At 38.5% G+C, this 13,658-nt stretch overlaps 1 protein-coding gene and 1 long non-coding RNA gene across 2 annotated transcripts in view; one reads left to right on the top strand and one right to left on the bottom strand.

Moving 5' to 3' along the window:
- Positions 1–13,658, top strand: part of LOC146734455 (uncharacterized) — a 396,802-nt gene that overhangs the window by 204,541 nt on the left and 178,603 nt on the right. The window lies entirely within an intron of this gene.
- The window catches only part of LOC100371470 (gamma-aminobutyric acid type B receptor subunit 1-like), an 84,543-nt gene that overhangs the window by 21,473 nt on the left and 49,412 nt on the right, over positions 1–13,658 (bottom strand). Inside the window, exons 2-3 of the mRNA XM_078011078.2 lie at positions 7,728–7,868; positions 228–398 (exon numbers count right to left, since the gene is read on the bottom strand). Of these exons, the coding sequence (XP_077867204.2) occupies positions 228–398; positions 7,728–7,868 (312 nt within the window). The remainder of the gene's footprint in view (positions 1–227; positions 399–7,727; positions 7,869–13,658) is intronic.

The following is a 13,658-nucleotide window of genomic DNA, read 5'->3' as shown; positions in this document are numbered from 1 at the left end:
AATATAAATATGTGTCAATTACATGAAACCAAGGAATTTGTGAAAATTTTATTAAATGTACATTTATGTATTTCTGTTAATAAAACAACGTATGTGCAATGTTATCTAAACAGATCGCGAGCCTGTGTTGATCAGTGAGCGACGTTTAAAAATTTTTATCAGACATTCACTTGCTGGTTGGCAACAATGTAAGAATATGACGTCACAGAACGAGGGCTTATACTTACCAATGAGAACAAGTCAACTGTCTGATGCAGAGTCCCGACTTTAGTCCACCCGAAGTATTTGAGCATGTCGTATTTCACGGCATTCAGAACTTTTTCTGGAGGGAAAACCCGGAAGAACTTCTTAAAGAGAGTCCTGTCTGACAGCTTGGGCGAGGCTGACGAGTAAGACAGCTGTAAGAATAATAAAAATAAAGAACGATGACGAAAATACCGTAAGATTGATATTGTAACAGCTGTATTTGCTTGTTTTGTTTGTTTTTTTCGCTGTCATCTTAGTCACTCGGCATCGAATTCTCTATCTTGTCGAAACTAGGGATATTTCTCTCGTTCATTCCAATAAATACACACGACACGATAGTTCAGTCTAATAGTTGCTGCTAGTAGATCAGTGACCGAAACCACCACAGTTCAACTCTTTTGACAAGCATACAACGTTATACATATAAGATTCTGATATAAACTCCGACTTCTGAAATTCCACTAGCCAGACACACAATAATAATGACTCATCATATTCGAACATGAGTTCAATCTTATGATACATTTCACTCCCGTTAACATTATTACACTTCCGTTAACGTTAACGTTAACGGTATTAACAGTACAGGATGTCACTTCTAGGATTAGTTTGTATCTATCAACGGTGTCCTCTGGAGGTCACTTTTCGAATAATGTCAAGATTACAGTTATTATTGGCGGAAAGTTGCAAAAATAGTTCTACTTGATTAGGTTTGCACGGGGTCAGTTACTCGCTTTAAATTGTCGTTTATGTACTAGTATGTGTGCGCTAACACAAGGGTTGTCTATAACATATTTTGTCAGAGTATGGCAACATGTCAATAGGCAATGGCAAACCTACAGCTAAATATATATACTTTGATATTGCCTATGTTTATATTAAGGTTACCTTCAAACAAGTGTTAGTATTTTAGCTGCAGTAGTGTTATGGGAATATTGACGTTTATGTCACCATAACCCTATCCAGTACTGTGCGCATTAGTTTTATGAAAGCATGCCTTGCGTAATTGTAAGTCAGGGGAATAGGGACATCTGACGATTAAAGCATGTTTATCGTAAAATCAATATTGAAGTTTATTTCTGAGTTATATTTAGATTTTTCTGAATAGACCGGATAATAAAACAGTCTTCGATCAGCATTTATATCTGTTAGAAAGATCGATAATCAATTGACGTAGAATAATTCGGGAATGACGTTTCTTTTGCGATTACAATGCAGTTAAGAGCAACATGGAACATTTTTGTATGAAAGGTTCACCATTCCGTATCGTAAAATGTAAAAAATTATCATTCTTCGATGTAGTGCTGTTCTCATTGTAGCAACGAGGAGTGTAACGACCCTTGCCGTAGGACTGTTCTAATTCTAGCAGAAAAGAGTGTAGCGACTCCTGCCGTAGGGGTGTTCTAATTGTAGCAGCAAGGAGTGTAGCCACTCCTGCCGTAGTAGTGTTCTAATTCTAGCAGCAAGGAGTGCAGCCACTCCTCCCGTAGTGGTGTTCTAATTGTAGCAGCAAGGAGTGTAGTCACTCCTACCGTAGTGGTGTTCTAATTGTAGCAGCAAGGAGTGCAGCGACTCCTGCCGTAGGGGTGTTCTAATTGTAGCAACAAGAAGTGTAGCCACCCCTACCGTAGTGGTGTTCTAATTGTAGCAGCAAGGAGTGCAGCGACTCCTACCTTAGTGGTGTTCTAATTGTAGCAACAAGGAGTGCAGCCACTCCTGCCGTTGTGGTGTTCTATTTGTAGCAACAAGGAGTGCAGCGACCCCTACCGTAGTGGTGTTCTAATTGTAGCAACAAGGAGTGTAGCCACTCCTGCCGTAGTGGTGTTCTAATTGTAGCAGCAAGGAGTGCAGCGACTCCTGCCGTAGGGGTGTTCTAATTGTAGCAGCAAGGAGTGTAGCCACCCCTGCCATAGTGGTGTTCTAATTGTAGCAGCAAGGAGTGCAGCGACTCCTGCCGTAGGGGTGTTCTAATTGTAGCAGCAAGGAGTGTAGCGACCCCTGCCGTAGTGGTGTTCTAATTGTAGCAGTAAGGAGTGTAGCCACCCCTGCCGTAGTGGTGTTCTAATTGTAGCAGCAAGGAGTGTAGCAACCCCTGCCGCAGTGGTGTTCTAATTGTAGCAGCAAGGAGTGCAGCGACTCCTGCCGTAGGGGTGTTCTAATTGTAGCAACAAGGAGTGTAGCGACCCCTGCCGTAGGGGTGTTCTAATTGTAGCAACAAGGAGTGTAGCGACCCCTGTCGTAGTGGTGTTCTAATTGTAGCAGCAAGGAGTGTAGCAACCCCTGCCGCAGTGGTGTTCTAATTGTAGCAGCAAGGAGTGCAGCGACTCCTGCCGTAGGGGTGTTCTAATTGTACCAGCAAGGAGTGTAGCGACCCCTGCCATAGTGTTGTTCTAATTGTAGCAGCAAGGAGTGTAGCCACCCCTGTCGTAGTGGTGTTCTAATTGTAGCAGCAAGGAGTGCAGCGACCCCTGCCGTAGTGGTGTTCTAATTGTAGCAACAAGGAGTATAGCCACCCCTGCCGTAGTGGTGTTCTAATTGTAGCAGCAAGGAGTGTAGCCACTCTTGCCGTAGTGGTGTTCTAATTGTAGCAGCAAGGACAGTAGCGACTCCTGCCGTAGTGGTGTTCTAATTGTAGCAACAAGGAGTATAGCCACTCCTGCCGTAGTGGTGTTCTAATTGTAGTAGCAAGGAGTGCAGCGACTCCTGCCGTAGGGGTGTTCTAATTGTAGCAGCAAGGAGTGCAGCGACTCCTGCCGTAGGGGTGTTCTAATTGTAGCAGCAAGAAGTGCAGCAACTCCTGCCGTAGGGGTGTTCTAATTGTAGCAGCAAGGAGTGCAGCGACTCCTGTCGTACGGGTGTTCTAATTGTAGCAGCAAGGAGTGCAGCGACTCCTGCCGTAGGGGTGTTCTAATTGTAGCAACAAGAAGTGTAGCCACCCCTACCGTAGTGGTGTTCTAATTGTAGCAACAAGGAGTGCAGCGACTCCTGCCGTAGTGGTGTTCTAATTGTAGCAGCAAGAAGTGCAGCGACTCCTGCCGTAGTGGTGTTCTAATTGTAGCAGCAAGGAGTGCAGCGACTCCTGTCGTACGGGTGTTCTAATTGTAGCAGCAAGAAGTGCAGCGACTCCTGCCGTAGTGGTGTTCTAATTGTAGCAGCAAGGAGTGCAGCGACTCCTGCCGTAGTGGTGTTTTAATTGTAGCAGCAAGGAGTGCCGCGACTCCTGCCGTAGGGGTGTTCTAATTGTAGCAGCAAGAAGTGCAGCGACTCCTGTCGTAGTGGTGTTCTAATTGTAGCAGCAAGAAGTGGTTCTGTGTAGCAGAATATTGACTCGCGGAGGATAGGGGTAAATGTTGTAATTCACTCTGGAAGATGACGGATACATGACATATATTACTGAGATTTTTCAGGCGTCGGCCAAAGGCCAAGCGCCAAAGACATGAACAAATGCCCTTTCAAGCCAAGTATGAATCCCGTCTATCCCAAATCCATAGTCTTATAAGAAGAATCACGTGACATTGTGACGTCTACGTGACGCTAAGAATAATTAAATGTAATTGGTTAGAACTGTATAACTTGCCAAATAAGAAATTACAGACTTTCGTGATGTCATTAAACATGGCGTACCTGAAAGTGTTAATATGGCCTAGGCATAAACAACACATTGGTCTGTTAACTTTAAGTGTAAAAAATAAACACAAAGGAATACGCATACTGACATAAACACTTGAATGCATTTGTCCCGTCATGGGCAGAAGATACTACATTGGTGTCACTGTCTCTTCCAACAAAATATGTCCCCATTTTCACACTATCATATATGGATAGATGCAAAACATAAAACTATCCCACAAGCAAATTTACAAATACTAGTAAACATTTGAAATTCACTAAACAATAATGTATAAAATATCCCATGATATTCAATTTATTCCCTGTGGTATTTCGTGTCATCTACAAGAAACATAAAAAAAATAAAAACATGTCTCTGTGTTACATTCAGCGCTGTTACGACTTCAAAAAATCAGTGAGTGCGGTTTTCGAGGAGACTGACTGTGACTCACTTGTTCAGCAAGTAAACGATTTTCGCAAACCTATGAGGTCTGCTTCTAACTCACGATCAAGTCTGACATCGACGTGGTATTATTTTTCCCTGCAGAGTTTGTTGTAATAAGATAAATGAAAATAAAGTAAAACAAATAAGCATAGAATAACAATTTATTGATTCTAGTTAATGTTTTCTAGTGGGTTGAAAAAACTCCATGGCATCGGGTTTATGCGGTACAAGTATTCGTTATAGCACGGTCAACAATTATTTTGAAAAAGGACTATGCGTATAGTTAAATATAATGGAGTAGTTTTAAAGAAAATGGAAACACGTCGATTTATCTGTAAAATTACTTTTTTTTAAATGACTATGTAAGTTGCAGACAGATGCGTGCGATGAACCAGACTAGTGGCAGCTGATTTAATCGCAGCTGCGCAAAAGGTGTAGCGAACCCGGCCGTAGTGCTGTTCTTAATGGAGTGCAACCGCGAGTGCAGCGATAACAAATATAGAGGTCATATTGTAATAGTACAATATGAGCACCTGTATAAAGGTGTACAAACTCTGTATCGAGCGAGACCTTTCAATTCATCTATGTAGCGTAATAATGACACTGGTGGATGGTAAAACTCATTAAATGGCAGAGAGATATTTTTTTAAATAGCTAGACATTTCTATATAGCATGACTACACACATACTAATTGTATCCATGAATTACGTCAATGTGAATGCACTTTCTGGGCGCCCATAAATTCCACCATTGATGTGTTTATGCAATGTATTATGGGTAAATGTAGTATCACCTTAGGAGTTCGTCATAAGAAATGCCACTGTGTTCAGGAACGATAATACCACAGCACACTGAATAAGTAAAGCACCTGGAAGTTATCCACGATGCTATAGGCCGATAAGAGGATTAATATTTATTGTTGAATAAAATATTTATGATGAAATATATCTGAGCACTTACTGTTACAATACTGCGCGTGCTAAATCACAGATCAGTGTGATCGCATTGTATAGCTCGAAGCAAGATACGAATAGTGTGAACGCAGCTATATGAATTATTCCGCGTTCCCAAATGTTAAAGCACTACCTAGCTGTAATTTACTATATTTAACTAGTTACATTGCATGCTGTCATTGACCGGTAACCACAACAACAAAGAACAAGCCCGAAAAAAAAAAACACAAGGAAAGGTAAATAAATTAATGAAAACAAATTATTACATACAATAACTGTTTCTGATTGGAGACGCTCGATTAGGTATGGCTCACCGCACAGCCATGTACTCACTTGAAGGTTTTGTCGCATGAAATTACGCAAGATGGTGATGTCGTTACAATTACCCCCCACAATTCCACACGAGAAGCACTATATCGTAAAGGATTATGGGATATATGCCATCATTGATTACACACGATATTTCCTGTGGATCAACGAAAGGTCATATCCGATGCTGACTAATGGGAACAACAGCAATGTATGTTAAAGCGCGGTGGTCGTCGCGCAGCGCGTGTTCGAATTTCATGTAAATAAACAATATACTTTACACGCGTTGTGTACGTTGCTATGAGTCCCACATCGAACAGGACGCGGCACGACGACACCGCCCTTTAATGCCTACGTACGTGTCAGTGACAATAGTAGCATTATAAATTCTTGATATTTAGTACAGTATTAATCCCCATTCTGACTGATGTTCTTAATTTAAAACAGGTCAAAGCGCGTAAACCGAGGCTTCGAAACTAGTTCCGCTACTAGTGATTTTTTTTTTAAACTGTCAAATCACCAAGCTCGAAGAATACATTCTTGTATTTAAATTGTGCTTGTTCGCTAATTAAGATTTGTGATCATATTGAATTCACAACATGTTCATTCAAGAAAATATCAGGAACTTCCAAATGTACGAAAATTATTCATACTTGAAATGGTTTTCTGTGACAAATCCGCCAGCATGATACTATCGATACGTGGTTAGATGAATGAACATGTACATCGGTAAATCTCACTAAACGTCGAAAGTTGAATATCTGCATGCACGAAGTGTTTTCACTGTGTAGTGTCGGTTATCACAGTTTATTTCAGCTGTAATACGACACGAACATGTCTGCATCACGCTGTTGTGTATTGCACAAAGTATACTTTGACAATTCCAGCGGGAAGAATATATTTCATGGCTTTCCCCTTAAAGGTTGTTAGCGTAGGAGACAGTGCGCCCAAGAGTTAAATGCGTTTTTTCTTTCAAATTGCACGGTGTCTGAAGGATGACAACAAAGATACTGTAGACGAACACTATGGTGGTTATAATTCTATTTCAACCCTACTCGAATTCACATTTATATTTTGGCTAAAAATCAACTATTGTAACTGCTCGTTATTTTCAGAACCATGGCTACATAATATTTCTATAAGATAAAATCTCCGAGTAGGAAACAATTCACGATTATTCAATAAAGCAACCTATTGACGCAACCGCGGCCAGGGTAATTTCAATTGCTCTATAACCACCATTATGATCATCCTGTCTCCGTCGAACGGAGGTGTATAAAACTCACGTCTCCGGTTGTTACCACTCAATTACCCGTCGTCGTATCGTACAATTCAGCTCCATCGATAGTACAAAAAACGGCGACTCACTCGACAGACACGTATCATGACAAATAAATTCAGACCATTTCAACGAACAACATCGCTGCTATTTCATGTTTTGATTAACCTATACATTTCAATTGCCGAACAGTATTAGCAAATCGAATTATAGTAGTACACCCTTACGGGATAGTTGCGGAAAATTAGCATTAAGTAGACTTATTGATCAACACGTAGCTGCAATAATGCTTTCGATTACCCCCTCAATCGATCGTTCATTATTCGTGGTTTACGCAATTACGTGTCCATTTTCTAGGATTATTGAATTTGTAAGTTTTAAAATACACCATACATTATCATTCTTTTATGTAACTGAAAGTATTTTGAATAGTTCTATACACTCGTTGTGTTTGGGTCGAAGCTTATTTAAATAGTAAATTGATAATCCATGGCTACACAGTGAGTTACGTCATTTGCTATTATTGTTGTCAACCTCAGTTCTGGGCTTTATATACTGGACTAGGTGCCTGATATGTCGGTCTATACTCCCGCTGTGCTATCGTTTTGCATACTTTGTAATATTATTGTAATAATCGGGTGAAATGTGGCTCGGTTACCCGAAATGCAACACGCTATAGGGTATAACGACCTTTCTTTGATTTTTAGACCCGTTGGAAAAACTACATTTACCGGTACCCCTACGTACACACGTTTTGCTGGATTTTTTGGCGTGGGTATAGTCAACGTGCCGTTACCAAGCAGTTGTAAAATGTCACATGCAGTTATTGAATCAACATAAACAATGGATGTTTGTGTGTGTAAAATACTTTTTTCGTTGCATTACCTGAAGTAAATTCCACAAATGTGACGCCTGTGCCGTCGGTTCAGTCACTATAGAGCAGCCTGCACCTAACACCATGATTTTAGTCGTCGTTGTATTGTATAGTTCTCGGTACATGACGTCAGTTCCTCTACCTCCATTACACTGTGGATTCGAACAGATTAGATAAAATATAATTAATTAGATCACAATTCAGCTTTACTGCAATGCTTTTGAACGTGAATGATAATTTTGAAGGTTTCGATGGCATGTCGTCATCTATTTATTTATTTATTCATGAATAATAAACCATCATTATTCACGGCACATTCTACACTGTGCACGTAACTATGACAACAAAATCTCACAAATCTCAACAGACAATTCACCTACACGAAGTCAAAAAATATAAACGAGTGATTTTGTAAAAAAAGTGTAATTTGGAATTAATGTGTGTTGCTTTTTTTACAGCTGCCCTATTTGTCGAGTAGTGTTACATAAATGTATCTGCATATTATTTAAATTGATACGAAAAAGACCATCTCACTACCAATCACATTTGCGCAGATTTACCCGGTGTTGTACATAGTTTTAACATTGAATGGCACAGTTTATCCTGTAACAAATATGTGTAATTCCGCCCTTGACTATTGTGACTTTTGAAATGTTTATTAACAAATGTGACCGTGCATTTCCGGCAATGTTGGAAAAATGCATGCGTTCTTTTTCACCATGGATACATAGTAAGCATTAGTAAAGAGCGGTAAAAAATATATTTATTGCATTATAAGAATGCAAGCAAGAGATTGAAAAACTTGCAAAAAACTGACAAAATAACAGTTTGTTAACGGTTCTCAATAGGAGCGCAAATGTAGGGATCGCCGTTTAGACCGAATGACACACCACGACTCAGTGTGAGATTTTTTTATTTATAAAACGAGGGCTTCTTTCTAGACTAGATTCCGTTGCGCGAGTATAGAATAATAGACTGAGTGCACTGGGAAGGGCACTCTGAATGTCTAGTTTCTCACGTACAAACAGGTAATAGATTATGAAAAGAAGATTACCACGTCAAATCTTACGTGTGGATATGATGAAAGCAGGCAGTTATTCAAAGAATGTGAAAATGAAATAAGAGTCTGGTCGAAGCTCACGCTATATTCACATGCCCTGAAATATACACGGACTCGAGATAAACGTACATTATTGCATGTTGTTCTAAATTTGCCAAAAAGAAGACAGTTTAAAATGTGTTACATGACACAAATTAATTGGAAAAGGGTGAACCGAGTGCACCGGTGACCTAAATACAATAAGGGGAGATTATACATCACGTACGAAAACTGCCTTTTACGTCTTTTATTAGTCGTTCAGCAGTTTACAGAGTACGTTAAAGCACGTATTAAGTTTTCCGACTAATACGATTTGCGTTACAAGCTAACTGATTTAAAGTAATAACGTTCTGTGAGTTATGCAACTTCGCGTATTCTATATAAAATCCACTGATAGTATTTTCTCATACTAAGCTTGGAATTATCACTGTTTGGTAATAAGTTTACAGTAGTACATTTCGCCGCCGTTCAATAGATTCAATCATTAGTGAACATGTAGGAAACATACATGTATCAATGAATTATGATATGATAGAAATTCCATGAAATAACAACTACCACTAAGAATATGTTGTACTGACATGCCTTTGAAGTCAGTCAGAATGTTTCTGACATTGTGTTGTGTTGAATATAACTACAGCAATGCAGTCCATAATGTGATTGACATTAATTGTGCAGTTAGTATGGGTTATTCAGACAACAAACTCTATTTTTATCGTATCTATACATTTGTCAAGCGCAAAAAAGAAGATTCACTGCAAAAAACACATCAATAACCTAGATCCCAATATGTAGATCAATAAATATATCCACGAATGCTTAACAAAAGCATAAACAAAGGGTTCAAACTTGTCCATATTGCAACTGATATTTGGTGCACCTGATTACATTAGATTAGTACATAATCAATTTTCAATAAATATTACGAGTTTGACATTATTACAGCTCAGTTGAGAACATATTTATGTTTCTTTGAGCTATCGATTAAACTGTGGTTGTTCGCAAAACTACTTATTATCTTAAACAAATACTCATTTGCATAAGAATGACGTGATCATAACACACATATAAGAACACTTGGGTAAGATGACGTCATCAAGAAATGTTCTAGTCTATCAACACGTGCAATCAGAAATCATCGCGATATACATATATATGACAAATTCAAATTACTGAGCTGAAATTAAAGTTTGACATATCTGATATTTGCAGATTTTGCTAAATCAGGGAATTGGTTACTACTGACAACATATTAAATAAAGTGACTGATTAGTTTATGTAATCTGTGCGTTTTTTGTTTATTTTTTTTTTGTGTTATGTGTCATGAGTGGACTACGTGGTCAGATTTCGATTGGATATCATGTTGTATGATATTTATTTAGATCCGTTGCCACTGTGTCGAAGATAACATGGGAAAATCAAACATTTTTCACTCCCTAGGCCAGTTGTGTTGAGTATGTTCCAAACCGTAATTGGAAACTGCCTTGCATGTCAAGATTTTCGGTATTCCAGATGAAAATAACTACATGTTCTACCACATATCTCATTTTAATACACATGTTAAGTTTAACAAAATACAGCTTTAATGTCTGTAATCCATGGTTACATACAATTGAGAACAATGACAATTACAAATAAATAAAATATAATCACATAGCAAGTCTACAAGCAGTAAAGGTAATTGAAAAGCCTTGAGCAGCAATTTGATTTCTCTGTTGAACACCTTGCATGTATATTAAAGCGCGGTGGTCGTCACGCAGCGCGTGTTCCAATTTCATGTAAATAAACAATGTATTTTACATGCGTTGTATACGTTGCTATGAGTCCCATATCGAACAGAACGCGGCACGACGACTGCCGCCCTTTAAACGTTTTAGGCAAGTAACATTGATTCCTTCTGAGATTACCAGTGTAACATAGTGAAAAATTAGCCCGTCCAGTCTGCCAAAACACACTTTTAAATGTTCAGGCAAGTCGTACTCTAGCAAACACTTGATTTTAGATGAGTTTAAATTAGAGAATAGACATGCCATTTTAAACAATGTTATTATCGGTGCAACCGCTAAACGAATAAATTGTTAATTGCAGTAAATTAACAAAAGCGTGTTCGGACGCAACAACGTTTCGATATCGCGTCCGCGCGACGCGTACAACGCTTCATGCTCGAATAATAAGTCGAGTCAAAGCGACGTTTACAACGCGACAATAAAAAGTCCACAAATACGGCCAACGCCCTTCAATTTAAATTATTGTCCAAAATCGTTCAATAACCTCTTTGTGATGCGTGTGAAATTACGTCGTGCGAGAAGTGTGTGTGATTCTATTATCAGATGAAATGTGATGTTTAGTTTATAAATGTTATTTTAAAGGGAAATTAATTCGTTCATCTGTGATCAGACGAGCATGTATACTAATTCGTTTTGGCTTCATTTTAAGTTTTCTATAGTAACAATGCAGTTTAGGAACAGTAACACGGCAAATTCTAACGCAGTCACATCACACTTTTCTTTTGTATGTACGTAGTTTATCATATATGGACACACCCCATGACACTCAAAGTGATTATATATATATATTCTCTAAGAACGTATATAAAAGATAACACATGCATGACTGAACCTACAATAAATGAGGTTGAAATTTTCAATTGATCCGATTCTTCGTAGGATCACGAATTTGATATCCTGTTTATCCAATGTATCCATTTCGCCATTCCTAAAAGCGAAATGAAACTGGCGCAGTTATCGTGATTTGTGGGCCATTATTCAAAACATCGTGTAGCGTTGTTGCTCATTTGCATAAAAGATCGTCGTTCACGAACACCGATTATCGTTAGATTATCCTAGTCCCGAAGACGAGCTACATAACAGAACGTTCTATGCATTTCTATTGGCTCGGCGCGAGCTGCTGTGGAACATTGAACAACATTATTATTAATAATATTTCAGAAAATACGATGTTGGCGTATTTTGTGTTATGAAGTCAAAAGTTCAATCTGCTTGCATGAACCAATCGGATTGCCAGTATTGTTATTGCACAGTATGACGTGTACACTGTTTCATTACACTGAGGTGCCTCGATATATTGGACAAACCAGTATAATCATAATGCACAATGCACAATGCACGTGGAAAGTTAAAACAATCTAATGGAATGTATTTGCTATGCACTTCGTTTACAAATTTAATGTATATTGCGTCGGTGTGTGCATTTCCTAATAAGGTAGCAGTAATTATGAAATACTGTATCGTATGAAGACATACACGAATCGAACCACGATGGCATAAACTCTTCACTCAGATGATATACTTAATAACGTCAATCAAAACGTTATTAACCATGGAAACCTGTACACTTCACTTAACACTATACAGCAAGACTAATTATACCTAAGCCCACTTTTCCCGTTTCTTTTCCACGTTTTGACAGCTATTAAATCCGAATGCGATTCAGTGAAAACGGAAGAAGAAGATTTAATCGTAGCAAATCTGTCTCCTCTGACAAGGATGCATTATACGTTTCATATTCCTTCTTTACATTTGGCTGCGAGGTTGGGAATAGTTTGAGTAACTAATTGGCTCACTACCAAATCTTTCCGCGGTAATTTATACTTATCAAATGCATTTCTAAGTTAGTTCTATTGAACTACGAGTAGGTATATGTTTTGCTTTTGATAGCTACGATTGTGTTACAAATTGGCCACGGATTGGTTTACATTCGAAGAATTGTATGTGGTGGTGACACTGTATTAAGGCCGTTGCAATAATATAACGGAAATCTTAGATATAGCTACAGTAAAGGGTTTTACGACCTTGATATCTGTTCAAGAATTGCCGCGAGCCTTTGCTTAGCAGGAACTTTGCTATTGCGCTATGATCTTCCGATTGCAAAAGTTCGACTTAGAAGCTAAACAAGCAATATTAATGTCACCGTTGTCCTTATTCGCTAGCTCCAAAATTTCCCTGCTCATATATTGCATGCAGATTGAACATTGAACGCACGGATATTAAATGGTGACTATAATTCCAACGTGTATAATTAAATTAATACTCATTGCAATAATATCCTCAAATGAATACAAATTTATGTGTAAATTGAACTGCTCTGTCAATATCACCAACCTCTCCCCGATAATTGCCTTTATTTACCAATCAAATGATGAATACTAAAGAATCTGAAATTACAACCTAATATAGTTACACACCCACGCACACCCCGTGAATAATTCTTATCTTTGCGCATGGCGTCGAAAGATGAAAAAACAGTTAAACACATAATTTTGCCCTCAAAGACGAAATTCAGTGATGACAAGCACCCACGTACATCGCTGTGATTGTCAATTGCATAGCATTTATCTATTTCAAATATTTAACATTAAGAAGGTGGAATTACGATTTGCAAATACAACGAAATATGAATTGGATTATTCATTATACATGGCTCAGGAAAATAACCCCCCATATCACACTATTGGAGACTAAACATGCAAAACCAACTGTGTGTGAATTTAAGGTTTGAACTTATCAGCTTTAAACCCTTTTCTCTATTTTGTTCCCCAACAAGATATACACAAACACATAGCATGTGCAAGATTATCGCGTTGACAGGGCTAGGCGTCTAATATAAAAACGTAATAATCATTTAGTACGTGAACCAATCAATGCGTATTGGTAATGTGTGAATCTTGGAGCACACACACTGGTTAATATGCAATAACAACGAACATGTAATTACACGACACGGTGAAACATTGCAGGATAGCCACTCAATAGGAAGACGCCCTGTTTCAACATAAGCTGTATCTTCCACGCAATACATGCATGGTTGCGACCGATAGTATACG

This window comes from Saccoglossus kowalevskii, chromosome 14 (genome assembly GCF_978046115.1).
Source record: "Saccoglossus kowalevskii chromosome 14, keSacKowa6.1, whole genome shotgun sequence".
NCBI lineage: Eukaryota > Metazoa > Hemichordata > Enteropneusta > Harrimaniidae > Saccoglossus > Saccoglossus kowalevskii.
The sequence above is the reverse complement of the archived record's forward strand: the minus strand, read 5'-3'. Positions and strand labels throughout refer to the sequence as shown.